The 19,987-nt window shown below is 43.6% G+C and overlaps 1 protein-coding gene across 1 annotated transcript in view; it reads right to left on the reverse strand.

The window, feature by feature from the left end:
- Window positions 1-3,248: 3,248 nt before the first annotated feature.
- The window catches only part of GRM2 (glutamate metabotropic receptor 2), a 438,947-nt gene continuing 422,208 nt past the window's right edge, over window positions 3,249-19,987 (reverse strand). The window contains exon 6 of the mRNA XM_069206753.1: window positions 3,249-5,750. Within this exon, the coding sequence (XP_069062854.1) occupies window positions 5,677-5,750 (74 nt within the window). The 3' untranslated portion in view covers window positions 3,249-5,676. The remainder of the gene's footprint in view (window positions 5,751-19,987) is intronic.

Consider the following 19,987-nt stretch of genomic DNA (forward strand, 5'->3'; position numbering starts at 1 on the left):
GGTCATAGTATGCAAGTGAAAATGGAAAATACTTGCTGGAAGAAATGATTTTTTTCCCCTCTATAAAAATGCACCATTTCCTGCGTTATCAGGAAAAGCCATGATACAGAATTATAAAAAATCATAGCAACACTGCTGGGGGTTAGGGAGTCTACTTTCAAACATGGGGGACAAACGTTTACACCTTGACTTGGGCAGCTTTTCTACACACTGGCTCACAGTGTTTTTTAGATGTAACGGATGTTCTCAGAGTGATAGTGGGAAAGCAGGTTCTCGCAAAGTTATGAAAATGGTACTTTCATGGCCATCATCTCTCTTCCTTCTCCCATCAGCCTTTTTTATTTGTATTCTTTTGTTCATTGAAGCAGCCACCCATAAAATCGATGACTGTCATCCTTTTCTGCCTTCATGCATCAATTTGATAACTGTTTGGCTTCTGGTCGTTCTACGGTATTAAAATGTCTCAAGGGAATGCCCTTTCTTTCCCTCTGTGGGATTATAACCTTTTTCATTTTTGTGCATGGACAGCGCTTTCAGACCAGGCACTCTTGCCAATTTCCAATAAAACGATTTCCTTACGCCTTTTCACCTTTTAATGATCAGACTCAGAAATCACACTGTAGTTGATTTATAGAGCCCCCAACTTGTTCCTAAAATGTCTGGTTTTCTGATCAAGAACCCAGGCAGCTGTTGCAGGAGCACTGGGTGTATCTCAAACCCTCGTTTTTGGGCATCGAGGAATAGTGACTTTTCCCACAGAAAGTTACTCTTATCCCATATGCACTCTTCCACCTTCTGTATTTCACCTATGGCCGTTATTGATGGTTTCCAAATTCAGCATAAGTGAGGTAGGTTGCGAAGTGATTTTAATGGGACAGAACCATCACCATGCTGGAAGGATGCATTAGATGTAATTTTGTGTTTTTTTGCTTTTTCCGCATTAAAGCGCACCTACTAATTGTTTTCCAGGTAGGGTATTGGTCTTGGTTCACATATTTTAGTAACAGAGATGTGTCTATGATTTAGGGTATGAGAGTACGTGAAGAGTTAACCATTCTAACATTAATCAGACGTGTGGTGGTGAAATGCCAGTCCCTCACTGGGTGATTCGATACTTAAAGGCCAAAACCCAGGAGGAATTCTCTTCTCATTAACTAATGTGGTACAACATTTAATGTTATACTTCAAACAGTGGGAAAATACGGTTAATTCCGGGGCACCACACTTCATAAGGGGTATGAATTAGTGGTCCCTATTTTAAGCTTAGCGGTTTTGCTGTGAATTCCGATTGATTAGCAGGCAGTTCAAGAGTAACTGCTTATTTGTTAAACTTGTGTCTCATGGCCTTGTCCATATATGCAAAACAAATCTGCCATTGCAACAAGCTGGTGCTCTGCGGTAGTTCCAGAATTCAAGGCCACGCTTTATTGCAAACATTCAGGTGAGCCTCCCTCAAAGAATGATATTGGACAGCCTGGGGCAGAACTTACTGGTTTCCTTATAGTGATGGCCAGATGCACGCAGTTGTTCTTTGATACATTCGGGCGCCAAGGCCGTGCCAAAACCACCCACCTCTTCCGGCAGATCCACACAGGAAAAGGTTCGGCGATGCTTCACACATATAACCAGTAGATACTGACTCTCCACAGTTGGGAAGGGAGGAATCCCTCACGAGCTTGACCTATTTGTTGTCTATTGTGAAGATTAATTAAACATACCACTTTAAAAGGCAACCCTACTGAGCCCCTAGAGTAGGATAAAAATCTTCGCATAGTGTTATTTCCATTCAATTCCTGATCTTGTCTATTCTAATCTTCATATTCTGCTAAGTGTCAGTGTGGCATGTACACATCACTATGTGTGGGAATAAAGTTGCCTTATTCATTGGATTAGTGGCAGTCCACCAATATGTAGGAAAGGTTCTGCAGCTTGAAGTGTTAAGGGTGAGCAGTCTTAATCATTCTCAAATGTCTAAATTCACAGTACTGTGGTTTAGCAGGTCTCAGTTGACTGAAAGTGTCTGAAATCTAAATCAGGGTCGAAACAAGGTGGTCTCTGTATGTAGAAAGCGTCAGTCGGTGCTTTTCATCTACTTCATATATTCACCACTGCTTCCTAGGTCAGGAAAATGTGCATGTGAACATAAAGCTTTTGTGTGAGGCATTATTCTGGCTTTGTCCATACTCAAGAAATCTTTTTGTGCTTATATATTATTATCAACGAGATCATTCTTCTCCTCCACATTTTCTAAGAGGATGTAGCTAAATTACGTTTGCATGCTGTTTTATTATGTCAATGTTTCCAAAGATTGTTGAACTTCACTTAAACCAGGTGGCAATTGCTAATGTCTTCTTCCCAGGTCACATCAAGAAATTCCATAGAGATAGAAAAAGCAATTACTAGGCAACACTCTTTCTCAATTGAGCCACATGCTCTTTGGTCTACATTCCCTTATCTAGCCCAGCCTCATTGTGGAAGAATAGCCTAAAGAACAGAATATGGCCTTGATTTTGGGTATGATGTGGTGGCCTGTGTTCGTCCAAGGAGGCTAGACGAGGAGGCATAATGGTAAATCGCGTTGAACTATCAAAAAAGCAACGTTACTAGATGTAAATTTGATCATATTTTTAACCTGATCTTTACTCGAAGACCATCAGCTCTTGGTTACTGATCTTTAGGTGAAGGTCCCTTCTGACGAATAGGAAATAGACATTTTCTGATGGGGCCATAGGGAAGAAAAGAAGGATAGGAAAGAGGAGGAAGAAAGGAGAGAAATGAAATATTGAGGATGGAGTTTGGTGAAAAGAAGGGGAGAAATTCAAGGACAAGGACAACAGAACTCTCGTCTGGACTATATCACTAAGCTTCTCGAAATATAACTTATTCTGAGACACCGTTTTTTTCTGACTCTAAATGCTACGTGACCTGGACTAATTATTTCCTGCTGGCAAAGTCCAGCGGAGTACTGGAAGGTCCAGTCGACTCGGTGCTAAGGGCACCCATAGTGGTTTCGGTGGAAGTGAATCTCCGACTTTTCAGCTGCTCTTCATTGAGGGGTAAGATGCAGAGCTTTACCTGACCCTCGCCGCCTTCTGTACACCTTGGTAACAGCAGGGCTGCTGCCCATTCGGGGCCCAACTGTTCTTGTAGGGCATCTTGAGACGTGATGAGGTGAGAGGTTCAGTTGGTGTTTCCGTGTTGAGGGATGTGGAAGAAGGGTAAAATAGAAGGCGCTTTTTTTTGTTGTTGAAAGAGGAGAGTAGGAGGGCAACAAACATTCCACCCTCAAGAACTCACCAATGTATGTGTGTGCAGGTTTGACACCAGAAGGACCAGATCCATTCAGGACAATAGGTATCGTCAATTCACAAGCAAGACTAATGTCTAATTAGGTTCAGTGTGCATATGACATTTCCTTAAAAGACCCCAGCGCTGGTGGACAGACACGGCCTGATGGTAGTTCCTCACAAACGCCGAGGCGACCAGTCGCTGCTGGTGTTTGGGTAGGTTCAGCCGGTCAGCAACTCCCCAAGTTGAACCTATGTACCCGGATATCAACAGCAAATGTGAACTGTTGATCTAACTCGGGCTCTCAGAGCAAACCCTGACCTGCAGTTCAAACTTGTCAACAGTAGAGGTCGCTACTGCATTGTCAGAATGCAACAACGACGTCTCCGCTCCGAACACCTCACAAAGCGGATGTTCTTTGACGCTCGAGAGTTTGGGCAGGTGAAACGTCGTGTTCTAGTGTTGTCTCGACGATACTATACATGCATAAGCTTTTGTTGGTCCTTACCCTCTGGGTTAATCTTCCGCTCTAGGTGCACATTTTTTGTCTGTCTAGCCCCCACCCTTTGCTTATCTCTCCATCTGTATGTTTGTGCACATCTCTGGATCTCTGCGTTGCTGATTTTCTTAGTCATTTTTTTTTCAATTGCCTCAACCGTTTTCTCTTGCTTTCCTTCGTCACTAAACCATCCTTTTCCGACCTCTCGTTGCCAATTGCGGATCTATCCTATCCTCTTTCACGACTATCATCGCATTTTCCTTCCCTTCAGTTGTTTATCCTCACCTGCCTATTTATTACTTATCCATCCTGAATTCTCTCTTAATCTCCATTCAGTCTCTTTTTTTTTTTTTGTCAGCCCATATTCTCCCGTCTCTCATCCCCTTTGCCCTCTTTCATTTTCTTCCCGTGCTCCCCTACACTTTTCTCCGGTTCAACATGTTTGCTGCCTCATGGCTCTTTCCTCCCTACCCTCTATCAGGTGTTCTGAAGTCCCAGTCCATTCCTTCAAGTACTTTACATGCCCCTCTCAATGTCTTAGAAGTCACGCCTCCTTATAGATTTTCATCATCTTCTCATCAATTTACTCTACTGTGCACACTATTCTGGTCCCCAAATTCCCCCGATCTCTGGCCTCCCCTCGTGGATCTGTATTTCTTCTAGTTGTCACATTTGAGTTACTCCTCCTGTTTTCAGGAGGAGGAGGACTTGGAAAAGATGCTGGTTAAACATGTAATCTGTGCTTTTGCAGTCAGTGATATATCTGCACCCCTGAGTCAGTGCCCAGGGATTTGTGCTCTTTGAGGTGACGAGCACTCTCTTTGTTCCACTAAACACGGGGTATTTCCCAGTAATATCATGTACTTAACTCTGTGCCATTGTGTCAGATATTGTGCCGTGGGTGATGACGTGCCCTTAACCACGTGCCATCAGAAATATCCTTGTTCGTTGTGGGAGGTCACCTGCCCTCTGACCTAAATCTACATGAAGGTCTGAGTGCCTGGTCGAGTTATGTGCTCCTGGCTCCAGGTCAGCACGTGGTCTTTTTAGGTTGATCTAAATTCAAAGTCAGCACGCAAGTGTTTTTGTTGAAAGGGTTTATCTGCTCTTTCTCAAGTTGCAGCATAAACAGTTGTGCGTCCTGGGGTTTGTACTGTGATCTTTCCTGTGCCAGTTCGCAGGTCCTTATGCCAATCTCCTGAAAGGCTCATGTATCCTACAGCAGTGAGCTGCCATCTGTCACGTATCAGTTATAAGGTACTTGGTCTCTTTGTGGGTGAACTGTCGTTCCTCATGGGCCAGCCCACAAGTCATTGTGCTGGGGGGGTGTTTGCTGGTTCCAATGTCCTTGTGTATAAATGATGCCACTTCCCTCCTTTGTCAGTACACAGGCTGTTGTGCCATATCGGGCCATTTGACCCTTACCTGTGCCAGCATGGGTGCTTGTGCTCTTGGTGTGACCTGTTACCCCACCAGTGCCAGCACATACGTCACTGTGGCTGACAGGGTGTTCGGGCACATGGTATGCGACCCAAAGGTGCTCGCGCGCTGGGAAGGGATCTTCTCTCCACCTTTGACGACACTAATGAGCGCTGCTTGAGCTTCCATCCCACCACTGCCGGAGCACGGGTCCTCGCTCTCTGCTGCAGCCGCTCGGGCTCCAGCCCTTGTTTGAGGTGCTGAAACGATTGTCCAATGGAAGATCTTGGAGAACAAAATAGATTTTGGCCATTTTCTGTCGAGGAATCTAGGACCATGAAGGACATCACTACCGACTCTAAAAGGTGTAGCTTGCTGGAGAGAAGAGACTCAGAATGGAGGGAGCAGAGCAGGAGCTGAGCAGTCCTGGCAGCACAGGGCTGGTGCCGGATGCCTTCACACGCAGAACTTCATAAAGAGGAGGTGGTCGAGTCCACGACCTCACGTCCATTGCACACGGTGGGCACATACTGGGAAGCTGAACCTGTAAAAAATGCAAGGAGACCCTTGTGAGTACGTTGAAGAACAGTCACATTTTCAGCATGCTTTATATGCAAAGTGAGGCAATCACAGAAGATATGAATACAAACACTGAAGAGGTTGTGCCTGCCACGTGTCCTTGTGTGAGAATTAAGCAGACCTTTGTTGTAATGTTCATAGCATTATCCTTTCTTATATCCTTTCCCTTCCGTCACAGATGGTATACCCATCCCTTTAGAACAGGCTTTTCCAACTAGTAGCTTGTGAGCTACTGGCAGCTCTCCAGCTACCTGTGAGTAGCTCTACTGTGTGCAGCCCAGCCGACTATATTAGAAGCTTTAGTTTGGTTGTATTATTATTTCTATACCAAAATTGGAAAGTGTGTATTTGACATGAAAATGTTTGTATTTTCAAAACCCATAATCTCCGAAATCTAATTAAAGCTGATATTTGAATAACAAATCATACAGCATTAGGAGACTTAGTCCTAATATTTTTACCTTGGTGCCAGGCGGCATTGCAACTGTGGCTGTTATGCATTGCCCTTGTAGAGGCATTCCAAAGGGACTAAGCCTTTTTAGGTCGAACGAGCAAGCGCTCTGGCCTGTTGTAATCTATCTGTGGGCTTTTAACCACGCCTGTCACTATCACTCGTTCATGGGCTTGCTTTTCAAAAATCCTTTGCTTTGCAGCAGTTTTGTTACCGCCTTGACTATCAACCCTGTTACATGGATACTTGCACATTTGCCGATACGTTTGACTGCAAGCGAACTTCTTTTTCCTTTTGTGTCTTTCGAGCTCATGCTCATGGAGGCCTTGGCGCTTTGAATCGGCTTGCTTATGTCAACTGGTTTACTTTTTATTTTCAATTTATGGGGCAAGAAAAGTCCAGTTAGGAATTTACAACACTAATAGCTCTAACTCGAGCAAACACAAGACCTATTGCATTGGAAATGCATGTTTACATTACTGTTGGTAATTTTGCACTGAGGTGATCATGGCTGGTAATGCATAGGGTGAACACTAATGTACTTTTGTCTGATGTATACAACACTAATGATATTAGTAGCTCAGGGTGATTTTCACTGAAAATAACTAGCTCTTGTTAGTGAGAAGGTTGGGAACCCCTGCTTTAGAATGTTAGTACATTCCTAGAATAGCATGTTGGGGAGGTTATGAAATGACGAAAAGATAGATCTGTGAGGTGCTTGGAGGTCGATGTTATTCAAGTATGCAAAGAATAAACTTCCTCTTTATCTAGACTATTCTAGCTAGGATATTTGCATCCTTTTATCAGCCTTGTTTACGCCATAGATTCTGGGTGCTTAACAATCATCATTGTAGCAAGATGGCAGTATTATGTGGTATGACTGATTGTAGCAAAGTAGCGGTATCATGTGGTATGACTAGGGGTCTTACCGTGTAATATTAACACATTACCTAGAAGAGGACCTCTGGTTCAAACCAGTAAACCTTAGCTAAGTCCTGGTAGAGTGGCAAAGAGCAGTCATGCTACTTAGAGGAACATGTGTTAAGCATTTCACAACACTGACATGGACGATAAATAATTGACACAAAGCTAAAGATATCCGGCAAGAATTTAGAAAAATAAAGCAGATTTTATATTAATTTAGACACCAAAAAGAAGTCGATATGTTGTAGATAACGGAGTTATCGATTTTTAGAATATTAAATAAATCAGTACTTTGCAGTGCTGTCAAACTCTATCATTGTGGTCGCTGGGAGAAGACACGGTATGCAATCGGTCACTTGTGGGGTGGGTTCCATGGAACCCACCTTGTGTTAAGGTCTTGCAGGTCTGTAGACCAAGTCTCAACAGACAGTATTTTGTTACACTGCCCAGGGAGTAGGGTTGCAGAGGTGCTCTGGCTGTCTGTGATGCTGACAGGATCTGTGGGCACTGTCAAAGTTGCAGTACTTGACAAAAACACACTTGGAGGTAAATCTACACTCTACTCTCAGAGTAGAGGCCTTTGGGGTCCCAGGACCTGGATTCCACAGCCGGAACTTCACTACCATGTCCGTCTGCTCCCGGTACAGAAGTAGCCATAGAGCTGTCAATCACAGAAGGGTCCCACCAAAGATGCTTTGCCACTGCCTCGAAGTCACCTTCTTCAGGATGCAGATCTCAGCAATGGGGTTGTTGCCGATGTCAGTCAGTACCGCTGGGAGTTGCTCTTGAGTTGGTGATGTCTGGGAATGGATTGGTTACCGACTGACTGGATGTTTACAGGAGTGGTGTAGCAGCTCAAAACCTGGTGGGAGCTTCACTACAACTCCTGGGTTGCAGGCCACCGGTTCCCTTTGGGCTCATTCTTGAGGGGCCTGAAGGGGTTGCAATTCTTGTGACGCAGCACAATGATTGTTCTGCAGGTTGAGGGGACTGGATCCACCAGTCCAGGGGAGTCTGCTTTGGTTTCTGGCGCCCACTGGAGTCCCTCTTGTTAGGAGCAACAAGTTTTTGTCACAGGCACATGTTGAACACACAGTTCCAGTTTTTGGTCTATCTTTGAGCTGCAGCGGAGTCCAAAGTCCTGTTGTCGGTCACAGTGTCTTCTATGTGCCTCTTCTAAAATTCAAAGTGAAGTTCTGGTGCCAGGGGAGCCCCTTAGGTCCTAGGTTAGGGGGCATTAAGGTTGTGGTGTACAGTGGCCAATGGGCTACTAGTCCCTGTGGATAATCCACCCCTGCGGACTACCCCTGTGGGAGTACGTCACTTTTCTACCCAGAACCCACTGATTCAGGGTCTCCTAAGATGGCAGAAACCTTCCTTGGCTGTGCAGACCTCCTATATGACCCTAAGGGTGGGGCTAGCCTTTTGGGGGTGTAAGCCTCCTGCATATATAATTTTCCAACCTGTTAGCTTGGACAGGGCGGAAAGGACTTTGTCCTCAAGTTGGGAGTTAGAAATTACATATCCGGGTGGTGAAAGCCTTTCGGGCTCACCATCTTGATTACTGTAAACACTAGCCATCCTGAGAGGGAGGAGGCATGACCTCCTTCTTGCCCAAGTCCTTTGTCTCCGTCCTGGGGAAGTGATAACACAACCATCAGGAGGGTAGACTCTTGTATCAGCGGCAGAGGGCTCAGGGGATCCTGTCAAGGAAGGAGAAAGCTGGCAACTTGGTGGGCATCCTCTGAGGACACCTCCTGGGTACATGTAGGTAACCCTGGGCACGAGAATCGTGCTCAGTGTTAAAAAGCCCAGTGTTTGACACCAAACACGGGTAATTTGGTTGGGCTATCATGGAGCTGGATATCTGGGGTTTGCCCCGGTGCCAGCCCATGTTATCCTATGGACTGCAGGTCACTTGCGGTAGCATTGTTTTATATGCTATCACAGGGTCAAAAATGCTTGTGCGTATGCGTCCACACTCACAACACAATGCACCCTGCCTCTTGAGCTATAGGAGGCCTGCCTTAGGGGCGACTGACCTGTGCTATGGGCAGTGAAGGGACTCGACCTGCACCTTTGTGGGCAGAGTCGAACTCGAGCAGGCAAGCTGCTCGTGCAGGCGGACATGGCAGCGCTGCAGGCTTTGCTTTTACTCGGGTCAAGCAGGGTGGCACAATCAGTGCTGCAGCCCTGTGACCCCTTTATCATCCCTGCCCTGGTTACCACTGGTACCATTTACTAAGGCATTACAGGGGTGGCAAAGTCCTTGCCAATTGGGTTTACCAAATCACAGTACAGTTTAAGGAAAGAAGCACTGTTAATGTGATCTGATTAGGAAGGTTCAGTGCACTTTCAGATCAAAAACAACTGCATGCTGCAGCAAAAAGTGGGGGATGACCATCCAACATGGGCACTTTACAACAATCATGAAAATATTATAGAAACCAAAAGCCCAGAGCCGCATTATAGATCACAGAGAGAATTGTAAATAGTTTTGAAATACTTATAAACCATTGCAGAGTAGAAAAAAAAGGTTACAGAAGTACTGTTAAGTGAAGCCAGACAAATCCTGACATGCAGTTCTAACTTTTTCACTAGTAGAGAAGGCTATTTTTTTTCCTGGGAGGACTAATTGTATATCTGCTTTGTTCAAGGGGTAATGTCTTGAGACCAGGTAGGGAGTCTTCCCATCTGAATAAGTATGTTTTAAGTAGGGGTGGATGAATTTTGAGTAATTTGTTTTTGAGTAATTACCTGACCTTTCAGAAAAATAAATCAATATTATTCATGATTATTCAAAATACAAAAACGCCATTTGTCACTATATTTCACTACAGATTTTTTCCTTTTTGAATTCAAGGACACATTTCACTCTAAAAACAATAAAAGGACAGTCCACTCAGTACAGACTTTTGCCACAAGTGGTGCATGTCATGACGCAATAGCATAACCTGGGGAGTTTTGCCTAACACAAAAATACCAGATTTACATTAGATTGTCAGAAATTTCACCCAGGCCTAATCATAAAGACATGCCAAAATATAGAAAATATCTAGATGGTGCCAATCCCAGAACGCATGGGGTGTCCTAACCTTGGTGTACCAGCTGAGAGTGCTTAGTTTCAAAATGGTAACATCTGAAGTTGTGGGTGTGGAGCTGTAGAAAAACCATGCTATTAAATGTGTGTTACGTTAAGCAAGATTTATTTAGCCTTGAATTGCCATTAGTATAGCTTTGCACCATTGTCTGGATCCAATACCTGCACTTCCTAATCTCGAGGATTGTGTCAAAGATCAGAGTCTCTTTTCTGCTGGCATGGAATCAATAGTAGTGAGGGTGGGATGGTGAAAGAACCACCAGAAATGTGAAGTTTCTCTGCCTGCTACTGAGGGTATTTCACACTAAGGGGTGTAAACTGCTCCAAAACAGACTTCCTACTCCTATGAAGGTGGACACCAGATAATAATATCCAGTCAAATGCTACCATGAAATCTTGGAGGACATGGATATTGTCCCCTGTTTCAGCACCCTCATGGGATTATATACCATGTATAAGGTGCTGCATCATGGATGGGGAACCCTGACTGGGAAGTGTAGTGCTCTGAAATCAGCATAGCAGTACAACTTTAAAGGAAATTACCCAAGAAGAAAAAGTCATAATGGGACCCTGCATGGCCTGTCTGAGAGAAGGCTTTTTGAGAGTGGGAGCACTTTGCAGGCTTTACATATGGCTGTGACGAATAAGAAGGTGTCGAAGAGCTAGCCTGATGGGGAGAAAAATAGATTTTGTTTGGTACATGGTAGCTTTTAGGAGATTGTATGTATGAGAGGTCTATGAGTTTAAAAGTGCCTTCTGTACTACAAATCTGTACGCACCCATGAGTACGAGTGTAATAAATGCTCTCAAATTTCTCTAAAGTGAATTAAGTTTAATTTAGTGGTATGTAGAAGGCAAGCCAAGAACAAAAACCAACTTGCCTCCTGACATTGAGATATTCTCTTGAATGGTAAGATGTCGACATTTGTCCATTACAGAACATCTATTGCATTCCTTTGTCCATGCAGAGATGAATGTCCCCATTGGATTTTTCACAACTACCAGAAGGGCTAGCCATTCCATTGCCTCCATCTGCTCAGTACCCATAAACTCACACAATTTTCTCAATTCTTTCTTCACAGAACTCGTAATTCTCATAGGTAAAATTCCCATCTTGATTGACCAGGATTGACCCATCTTTTAACTTGATCTTATAAACATAGGTTTTTAAGTCATCTCAACTCTGTTTTATACAAAGAACTGAATTCTTTTTTCAAAACGTTCCTCAATCTTCTCTAACCCGTAAACACGTTCCTCGGGATCATCATTGGGGTCTAATGTAAGCAGCAGTAACTCTTGATGAGACAACCTGGAATGCTATGTGAAATATTTTAAACATGATTTCTTGTGTTAGCCTTAATTGCACTTACGTCAGCCATATTTGTTTTCTTCTCATGTTGAGGTGTTTTGCATCCTGGCACTCCAGAGAAGAATATAAGAAGAGCTGGCTAAGGCAATTTTTGTTTTTGTTTTTGTAACTCTTGATTGGTGTTTCTTTATTTTTCATAAGCTCAGGCATCTTGTGTTCATTTTAAGAATCTGATCTTGTGACCAATACTAAAAACATATGAGTATACATTCGAGTCCTGCTTTACTTGTTAACTTTGTTCAGTTGATTTACAAACTGTTGATTTTTTTTTTCTTTTTGGCCATAAATGCTTTTACACTCAACCTAAACCAGAGGTGAAGATTTCTTCAACAGCTATTTCCCTGTTAAACCATAAATACCTTTCCAACTATAAATTTGTTTTAAAGCTAAAAATATGCCTCAAGGAAGCTCTAAATCATATTTGTGTCCGTGTTATGCCCTCCAGACTTAACATCTATGCTTCTCAGCCTCACTCCTACTTAAGCCATTCTCAGAAAACCTCATTAGGTAAAGTACCAAGCCTGCAACATGAATGAAGCATCATTCCCAATTCTACATATTATGTTTTTAGTTTCTCAGTGTTCATGTCCTTTATCTGTAACACTACTTTATCACAATCCTCTTAAATCTCTAACATATTTCTGATTCTACCAATACTCCTGCATCAGTTACCATAGTGTCTCCTTTTTCAACATTTTCTACAGGCTTTCACAGCTTGACACTCCACACTACTGGTGTATGACCAAACATCCACAAGCATAGCAATGACCACAGGATTTGCTTCGACTCCTAATTCTGTTCTCATAGTCACCAACATTTCAATTTTTCTGTTCCTTTACTGCATTCACAGTCTCACTCTTCATATTGCACTTTCTGATCTCATCCACACATTTAATTTTGTGTTGCACCCTTTTCGTTGCCATAACCACTTTATTAAGTGGAAGACTATCATTCAACCACAATTCCTCTTTTGACTCAGACATTTCAAAACACAGCTTCTTCTGGTTTTATATGAGAATGCTGATTTCCTAAACTCACATAATCTTGTACCGACTCTTTCAGTTTGTGGATGCATAGTAAAATAATACCTCTCTGAATAGTGCTCATACAAAGTAACTAAAGTAAGTCTAATTTTTAAACACAAATCTCAAATTTATTCAGACTTCAAATGTCTTAGTTTTGCAAGTCTGGTAGATTATTATGCATTTTTTGCCCATCCGAGCCTGGACAGTACATTTGCAAAGAAGTCTTGCCACACACTCTTGCATTATGTTTCTCTTTCAGTGTTCCTTACTTACTCGAGCAATATGTTTCCAGTGCCCGTGTTTTTTTGTCTTTTAAAGAATGGTGCTGCTGTTCCACAGATGCCCATCCCTCATGTACTCATGCTGTTTGTTTTCAACTCCTAAGTTCCCAAGACATGATTCAAAACGGCACTGTACTCAATGAAAAGCAATGCTTTTAAAACCAGGTTGGTCTCTCTTCTTTCAATCCACCTGTTCCTTGGCTGCCTTGTTTGCAGGACAGTTCCTTCTCCTGATGAGCTTTTTTAACCCTTTCACCTTTTGCTTCTTTCTCTTGGTATCCTTTGCTTGCTTCTGGTCAGGCTGGGCCACCGATAAAAATCCTGAGCTTGTTGCCAGTATAAAATGATACACTTCACACAAAGTAGTTAAGTTCAGCTTTAATACATTGTGCCCTAGCAACAACACAAGGTTCCTCTGCCATCCTCAGATTCCAAACCTCGTGAATTCTGACATTCCATGTCATATCTTTCAGCTCGCCCAACCCATGCCACAGCCACCCTCTTCTCTGCTCTATCCTTTCTAACCTATGAGTCTTGATTCCAGAAGTTTTATTACATCATGCAGACAGGTATCTCTGGGATCCAGAATTCAGCACACCCTCCGATTGTGATCGATTTCTAGCACAGGTTGAAGTAAGGGAAGAAGTTAGAGGAAATTCAATGGCTGTTTGAAGGAAGCAGGTAGTGATGATTGCAGGGGGTGGGTGAATGAAAGTACAATCCCTCCCGTCTTGTTAGGAGCACACGTAAAGCAATCGCCTTTAAAGAGTCTCCAGTTTGATGGCTCGATAAAGAGACCTGCTTTAACTACAAACAAAAAACAAAGGCTTGAAGATGGTTGTAAACAGTAATGGAACTAAATAAACCAACTGGAACGCGATCTCTTACTACTTTTGTCCATTAGTTTTCTGTTGCCCTCTTCCTGACTCTGTGGCTATCGGTGCTGGTAGCGTCACTGCACTCCTTGCCATTTTCCTGCTACCAGACGCTCCGTTTCCTCGTGACTTCATTCTTGTCGTTCACCCCTTGATCAGACTTATTCTGGGCTTTTCATTAGGACCACCTGTTCTGTGATCCCTCAGGTGTGAAGTCATGGCCTAGGGTGGGTCCCTTCTCCTTACCCCATATGTGAAACATGAAGTTTATTTACCAAGTAATTATTTTTTTTGTTGTGTATATAGTCTTTATTGAAGTTTGTGGTAGCGTACAACACATTTTAATCACAGTCTCCATGCCATATACTATTTAGTCAACAAACCGTTCCCCAACATCCCGCTCCCTCCCCTCTGCTCTTATCAGTAATCAAATGTATTGGCCAGGAAGTTCCTCCTGCGAAGGTAAGTGCTGCACTGTCCGAGCATCCCCACAACACCACCATTGAAAGGCGAGTCTTGCAAGGCAGATCCTGGGCTTTCCTCCACTTCCATGTTATCTAAAAGTGTTCAACTATCACTACAATTCAAGGGTAAGATCACCAACAGTTGCATCATGCCACATAAACTCCTCTCACTCCTTAATCCCTCATGGCGATTGGGCATTCCGTGGGTCCCTCAATGCTGCAAGCATAGCAGCCCATGCCCACAGGTGGTCTTCCACTTTCTCATCCTCCCTCAAGTGCTTCATGTAGATTTCCTCAGCCACCGTCCACTCAGAGATGTCTCTAAGCCAATCATTATAGCATGGGTGCTCTGATGCCAGCCATCTGAGAACAGGCTTCCCGCAACAAGCACAGCACGTTCTGAGGGCTGCATATAGAGTCTGTAGTTTTGGGTGTAAGATACTTCTGGTGAATATAATTATATTGAATTAATTTAAACCGGGAGTTAGGAAAAAAACATCCGTACTCCTACTCTGTACTCCTACATGCACCTTATCCCAATGTGGCGCCTGGAGTAGGTTACCTCACAGAGCCCTAGCTATAGTTGATATCAGTCACCATCCTCCTGCCATGGCCAGCACTGTTGCTAATGTCTGATGGGGTTGAGGGGTGGCACATCCTGAAAGTACGGCCATAGCTCACGTGCCATGGCTGAGAGCTTTGTGTTTGAGGACTTGCCCGTGCCAATAGCGAAGTACATAATAGCGTCCTTCCAAGTAACAAACCGAGCGTTCGAGCAAAGGTCGCCCGCTGTGTCACAGCTTCCACTCAGCCATGTTTCGACCAACATGGCTTAGCCATCCTCACAAAAGATTGCAGTGACCAAATACGCATGTAGGGTGTATACAGGGCACGATGGATTACGCGCTTCACTCCCAGTTCCCATATTCTGCAGACCTGTTGCGCCATATACGGTGTACCTAGTGGCACACCAGACCCTATCCCTACCCCCCATCAGTAGGGTAGGCAGCATCTCTGCACAAAAGGAGCCTTTTTCACAATTATCATCTGGGGCTAACCAATGAATTGATTGTTGCAAGTGGGCTGCTGTTTCATATAGTACCATATCCAGAAACTCCACCCCTCACTTCCGCCATGACCTTTTGAGTGTGGCAAGCCCAATCTCTTTTCGTTTATTCACCCACAGCAACTCTATGATGAGTCTATTGATTTCAATAAAGTAACGGCAGGGGATATCACAGAATATGCCCTGTAAGGTGTACAAGCACCATGGTAGCAGTATGATTTTGACCAGTGTGACTCTGCCCATAAATAACAGAGGCAGGTCCTTCCAAAAATGAATCGCCGGTCACATTTAGTCTACCACTCTGCCGATATTAAGGTCTGTAAAATCCTGCTCTGTGTGGATGACCCCAATTCCCAGATACTGCACACTTTATATTTCCCAGGGCAGTCCTGTCACCATCAACCATTAACCAGGACCCCTGCCAGTGCCCCCAGGGGAAAGAGCCTAGAGTTCTTCAGGTTGACATAGAGTCCTGAGATTTCCCTGAATTACAGTATTGTGCTCAGCAGTATGGGCACTGAGTATTCCGGTTGCTGCAGGTAGACAACAGCGTCGTCTGCATTGAGAGAGGTTGGTCTACCCCGTCATGATTCCCCAGGGGCCGAGCACCCGATCAAGCACACTGGCCACTGGTTCCGTTGTCAGTGCAAACAATAGCAGGCACCCCTGTCGCATGCCTCTGTGCAATGTGAAACGTTCAGAGACTTCCCCACCTGTTGGCACTCTCACTCTCTGGTCCGTATACAGTAATTTCACCCATTGTATGTAAACGGCACCAAGACCCACTTTCTCGAGAACCAACCAAAGGTACTTCCAGTAAGCCGAGTCAAACGCTTGTTCGGTATCTAAAAACGACAAGGCATAGGCTCCGCTTGACAGATTGGAGGCATAATACATATGTGAGAGGCGTTGCAGGTTAGAGAGTAGGTATTTCTCTTTGGGATAAACCTGCAGTGGTCTACATGTACTGGTATCTGGAGGAAACTACTAAGTAAATATTTTGATATGGATTGGTTTTCTGATTTACTGTACCTCATTATAACCCTTTCCACATTCCTCGTAATTTGATTTGTATATAATTCCTGGTGATTGTTGCTCAGTTATTTAATCTTTATGCGTTCTGACCCTTGCCTTCATCTATACTCTTACTCTGTACTCTTATATGACTGGTGTGCGTTTATACAAAGTGGTTGACGTAGACAGGAGATAGGTGGACGACTGCGAATGGGATAAGTTAGTGAAAAGCCACCTGTGAACTGCAACTGCTGTGGTGCCCTCCTCAGTGTTGGCCTGTAAAACATGGCTTCAGGCCTACCATGTGAAACCTAACTGCAGCAGCTTAAAAACCTGCTGTCAAACCTGTGATCATAACTTTTTTTTTGTTTTACAGACAAGAAACCCTAATTTGAAATATAAATAAACCACCCCTAAATACACCTTAGTGCCCATAAGGTAGAGTGGCTGATACTCACAAGTGGAGAATGTGCAAAATTAAAGTTGGCACGTTCCCCTAGTAATTAGACCCCAAAAGCTATTTTCAGTGGCAGGGTTGTAGCTGGAACCTTGAAAATGTAAACTTGATTCTGTAACTTGTGACAGCAAACTGCTAAACTAGTAATTCAATCACTAGTTTTCATATTTAATAAATGTCCAATTCATTGATGAAGTACATTTTTAATAAACATTTAGAAAAAGTAACATTTAGAGCATTTCGTTTTTCCTACCTGAAGCCACTGAGGGTTGATTTGCATTAGCTTGCCAGCAGGTGCCCTGCAAGTGCTTGACCTTAATGAGGTGTGAAAACTGCACTCAGAGTAAAAAAACAACTTAGGTCTGGTAACAGGATTGTCTAGGTGTGGGGTATTTGTTGGGGTGGACCATGGACATTTAATAACTTGAAAGGGACAAAGATGAGGCCTGCTCATTCATAGTTTAGTATGAGGAGAGACCCAAAGAAGGGAAAACCTTTGTCCCCAATGTTCACACCTGTCCAGTTGGCTCTGAACCTAGTGGGGTTGAAGCAACTCCAGAACAGGTTTGGAGTGGACACAGGGTAGCAGACTTCTCATTTCCCTGGCTGCACTTCTGGGTGGACACAAGAGCTCTGCAAAAGGGAGGAAGCGTTATGCCATTTTAGGAGTGAGGTGCACTGTGGTATTCGCTCCCAGCAAGACAAATGGGATGTGCTGCAAAGTGGGGAGGATTGCCCCTGGAAACCTTTTCTGCATTGGTAAGGCAGTGTCCAGGAGTCAACCCACTTCCCACTTTTATAGGCTAGTTTAGACTATAAAAGGGCACCCAAAGAACTCTCCTTGGAACACACTTGGAGTTGCAGAATATCAGAAGAGGACTTCTGTCTGTGACCTGAGAGTAGCCCAGTAGGCACAGACCTGTTCCCAGAACAAATAAGTGGACTTCAAGGGTCACTTGCCTAACCTCCACTGTGGCTGCGGGGACAAAACAAGCTGCAAGAAGCCATTTTCTTGAAGTAGCCAGTTGACCAATAGCAACTGAACCTGGCCTGGATCCTGCTGATGGTGTCTACTTAAGCGAGTCCAGGCCGCAAAGCTCTCTCCTGGAGGGCCTGAGGGCCTGAGAGCCTTAGAAGTAGCCCATTGGAGCTGCTCCAGAAACCCTGAAAAGTAGGAGTTGAAAATTAGTTTAGTTTCCTAGACCTTGTGAGCTGTCAGGGGGCCCTCACAGCAATGGTGTATGATTTCTATGCACCTTCCTCGGTTTTAGCAATGGTTTCCGATTTCTATGCACCTGCCTCGGGTACAGCTTGATGTTTTGACTTTTGTACTGTTTTGGTACTGTTTAAATACTTGACACATTGCCCTAAACCAAGCTAGTCTGCTCTGAGTCATAAATCCGAGAGGGCTGAGTTCATGTTAGTGATTTTGAGGTTCCCCCCAACAAGTTAGTGTCATCACACCTTGAGGTGGGTGACCGCCCATCCCAAATAATAATCCACTTTCTAACAGACCTAACAACATACAATATTAATAATAGACCACAATGAGGTGGCCCAGTATCACATTCATGACACTGATGGGCTGAGCCACACTAGACCGTGGATTTCTCTGTAATTATAGCTAATGAGGATACACTTAATACCATCCCACCCTACACTTAACCTAGGAGGCATACCCACATACATTCAAATGGCTCATAATCAACCTACATCAACACATATGAATAGCTAAATATATTGTACTTGATTGAAAACCAAGTGTTGAAGAGTAGAGTGCTACCTTCATACTGCACGAGAATTCTCAGTTTTCTGCTTGTGCAAATATACAATAGATCTATGACAATATCTCTGTTATAATCACATAGTTGGTGAGCACTTTGACATTGGAAGTTAGAATGAGGAACTGTGTTCTTTTAATAAATGCTCAGATTTAGTTTCCTTTTCTTGAAATGTGTGTTTAAATGCTGCATGCCCTTCTGATAATTAAATCTGATCAGAAACTGTTAGTTTGATTTCTAGAAACAGTGTTTTTCTGCTCTTAGTTAGGTTTGGTTATGTTTTAGTAGTCTCATAATAAACCCTGCTTCCATGGCAAAGACAATCTGTCCATACTCTCCGACAAGTCACTTTAGGACTCAGGGCAAGATATTAGTCTCAATCCCCACTTATAAGCTGTCAGCAAAGGGTGTGGAGGTTAGCCTTACCATTATAGTACCCAATATAAGGAATTCTCTTTCTTCAGCCCTGAGCCATCCTTATCTTCCCATGGCAGTCAGAGAAGCCTCAAACAATCTCCTGACATTTGGTCATTGGGAGCCATTTTCTTCAACAAGACTTTAGTTGGGCTGCTTGCTTCCTGAACACTTTCTGGGCAGACTTGGATGTTCTTCTTGTTAGACTGTCTCTTACAACGATAGTGCACAATTCCTTCCTACACGTGCTTCTAGATGTACACTGTAAAAAAGGTATCAAAGTTAGAACTCTCCAGAGAGTATTCTGGTCTATGGGCCTTTAACAGCATCTCTTGGGGTCTTTAAAATGGCATTCGTTTGTCTGCCACAGCTGCAGAATGTGTACACTGGGTTCATGCTGCACAATGGTAGGTTTGGCACCTGTCACTTGATTAGAAGAGCTGTCGAGAGGAAGAACATGCGCGTTGCCATTATATTGGAAGACTCTGGGGCCTCTAGGCCAAGCTGACAGCCGCAGTCCGGTGGGGATTCATCGCGTGGTTTAATCTTCTCTTCTGTGAATTTATTCTTGAATAAGGTGACAAGGCTTCGCGATGTCTGCATGGGTAATTACAGAGCAGGGTTTACAAAACCCTACATCCGCCAAGAAAAATAATCGCTTCTTTGCTTGCATTCTGGAGCAAGGTTAAATTAAAGGTTCAGAGAGCATTACTGTCATCCCGCGCTTTCTGCTAAAACTAGCAATAATAATAGAATTGTTTGGCATGATTTTATTTGCTCAACCTGAGGTCTGCCTCTTAGTTCCTGCCAAGAGAGGCAGCCATTCGCAGAAGAAATAATGTAGCTTCTCAACTATAACTTATTACAGTTGAGATGTGTCTTAATGCCTGCTACTGGCAGTCAAACGAAACACAGAATAATTACAGCTGCAGTTTAAACAACAAAAACGAGAACTCATCTCTTTTTTGTACAAGAAACAGT

This window comes from Pleurodeles waltl, chromosome 9 (assembly GCF_031143425.1).
Source record: "Pleurodeles waltl isolate 20211129_DDA chromosome 9, aPleWal1.hap1.20221129, whole genome shotgun sequence".
In the NCBI taxonomy this organism is placed as follows: domain Eukaryota; kingdom Metazoa; phylum Chordata; class Amphibia; order Caudata; family Salamandridae; genus Pleurodeles; species Pleurodeles waltl.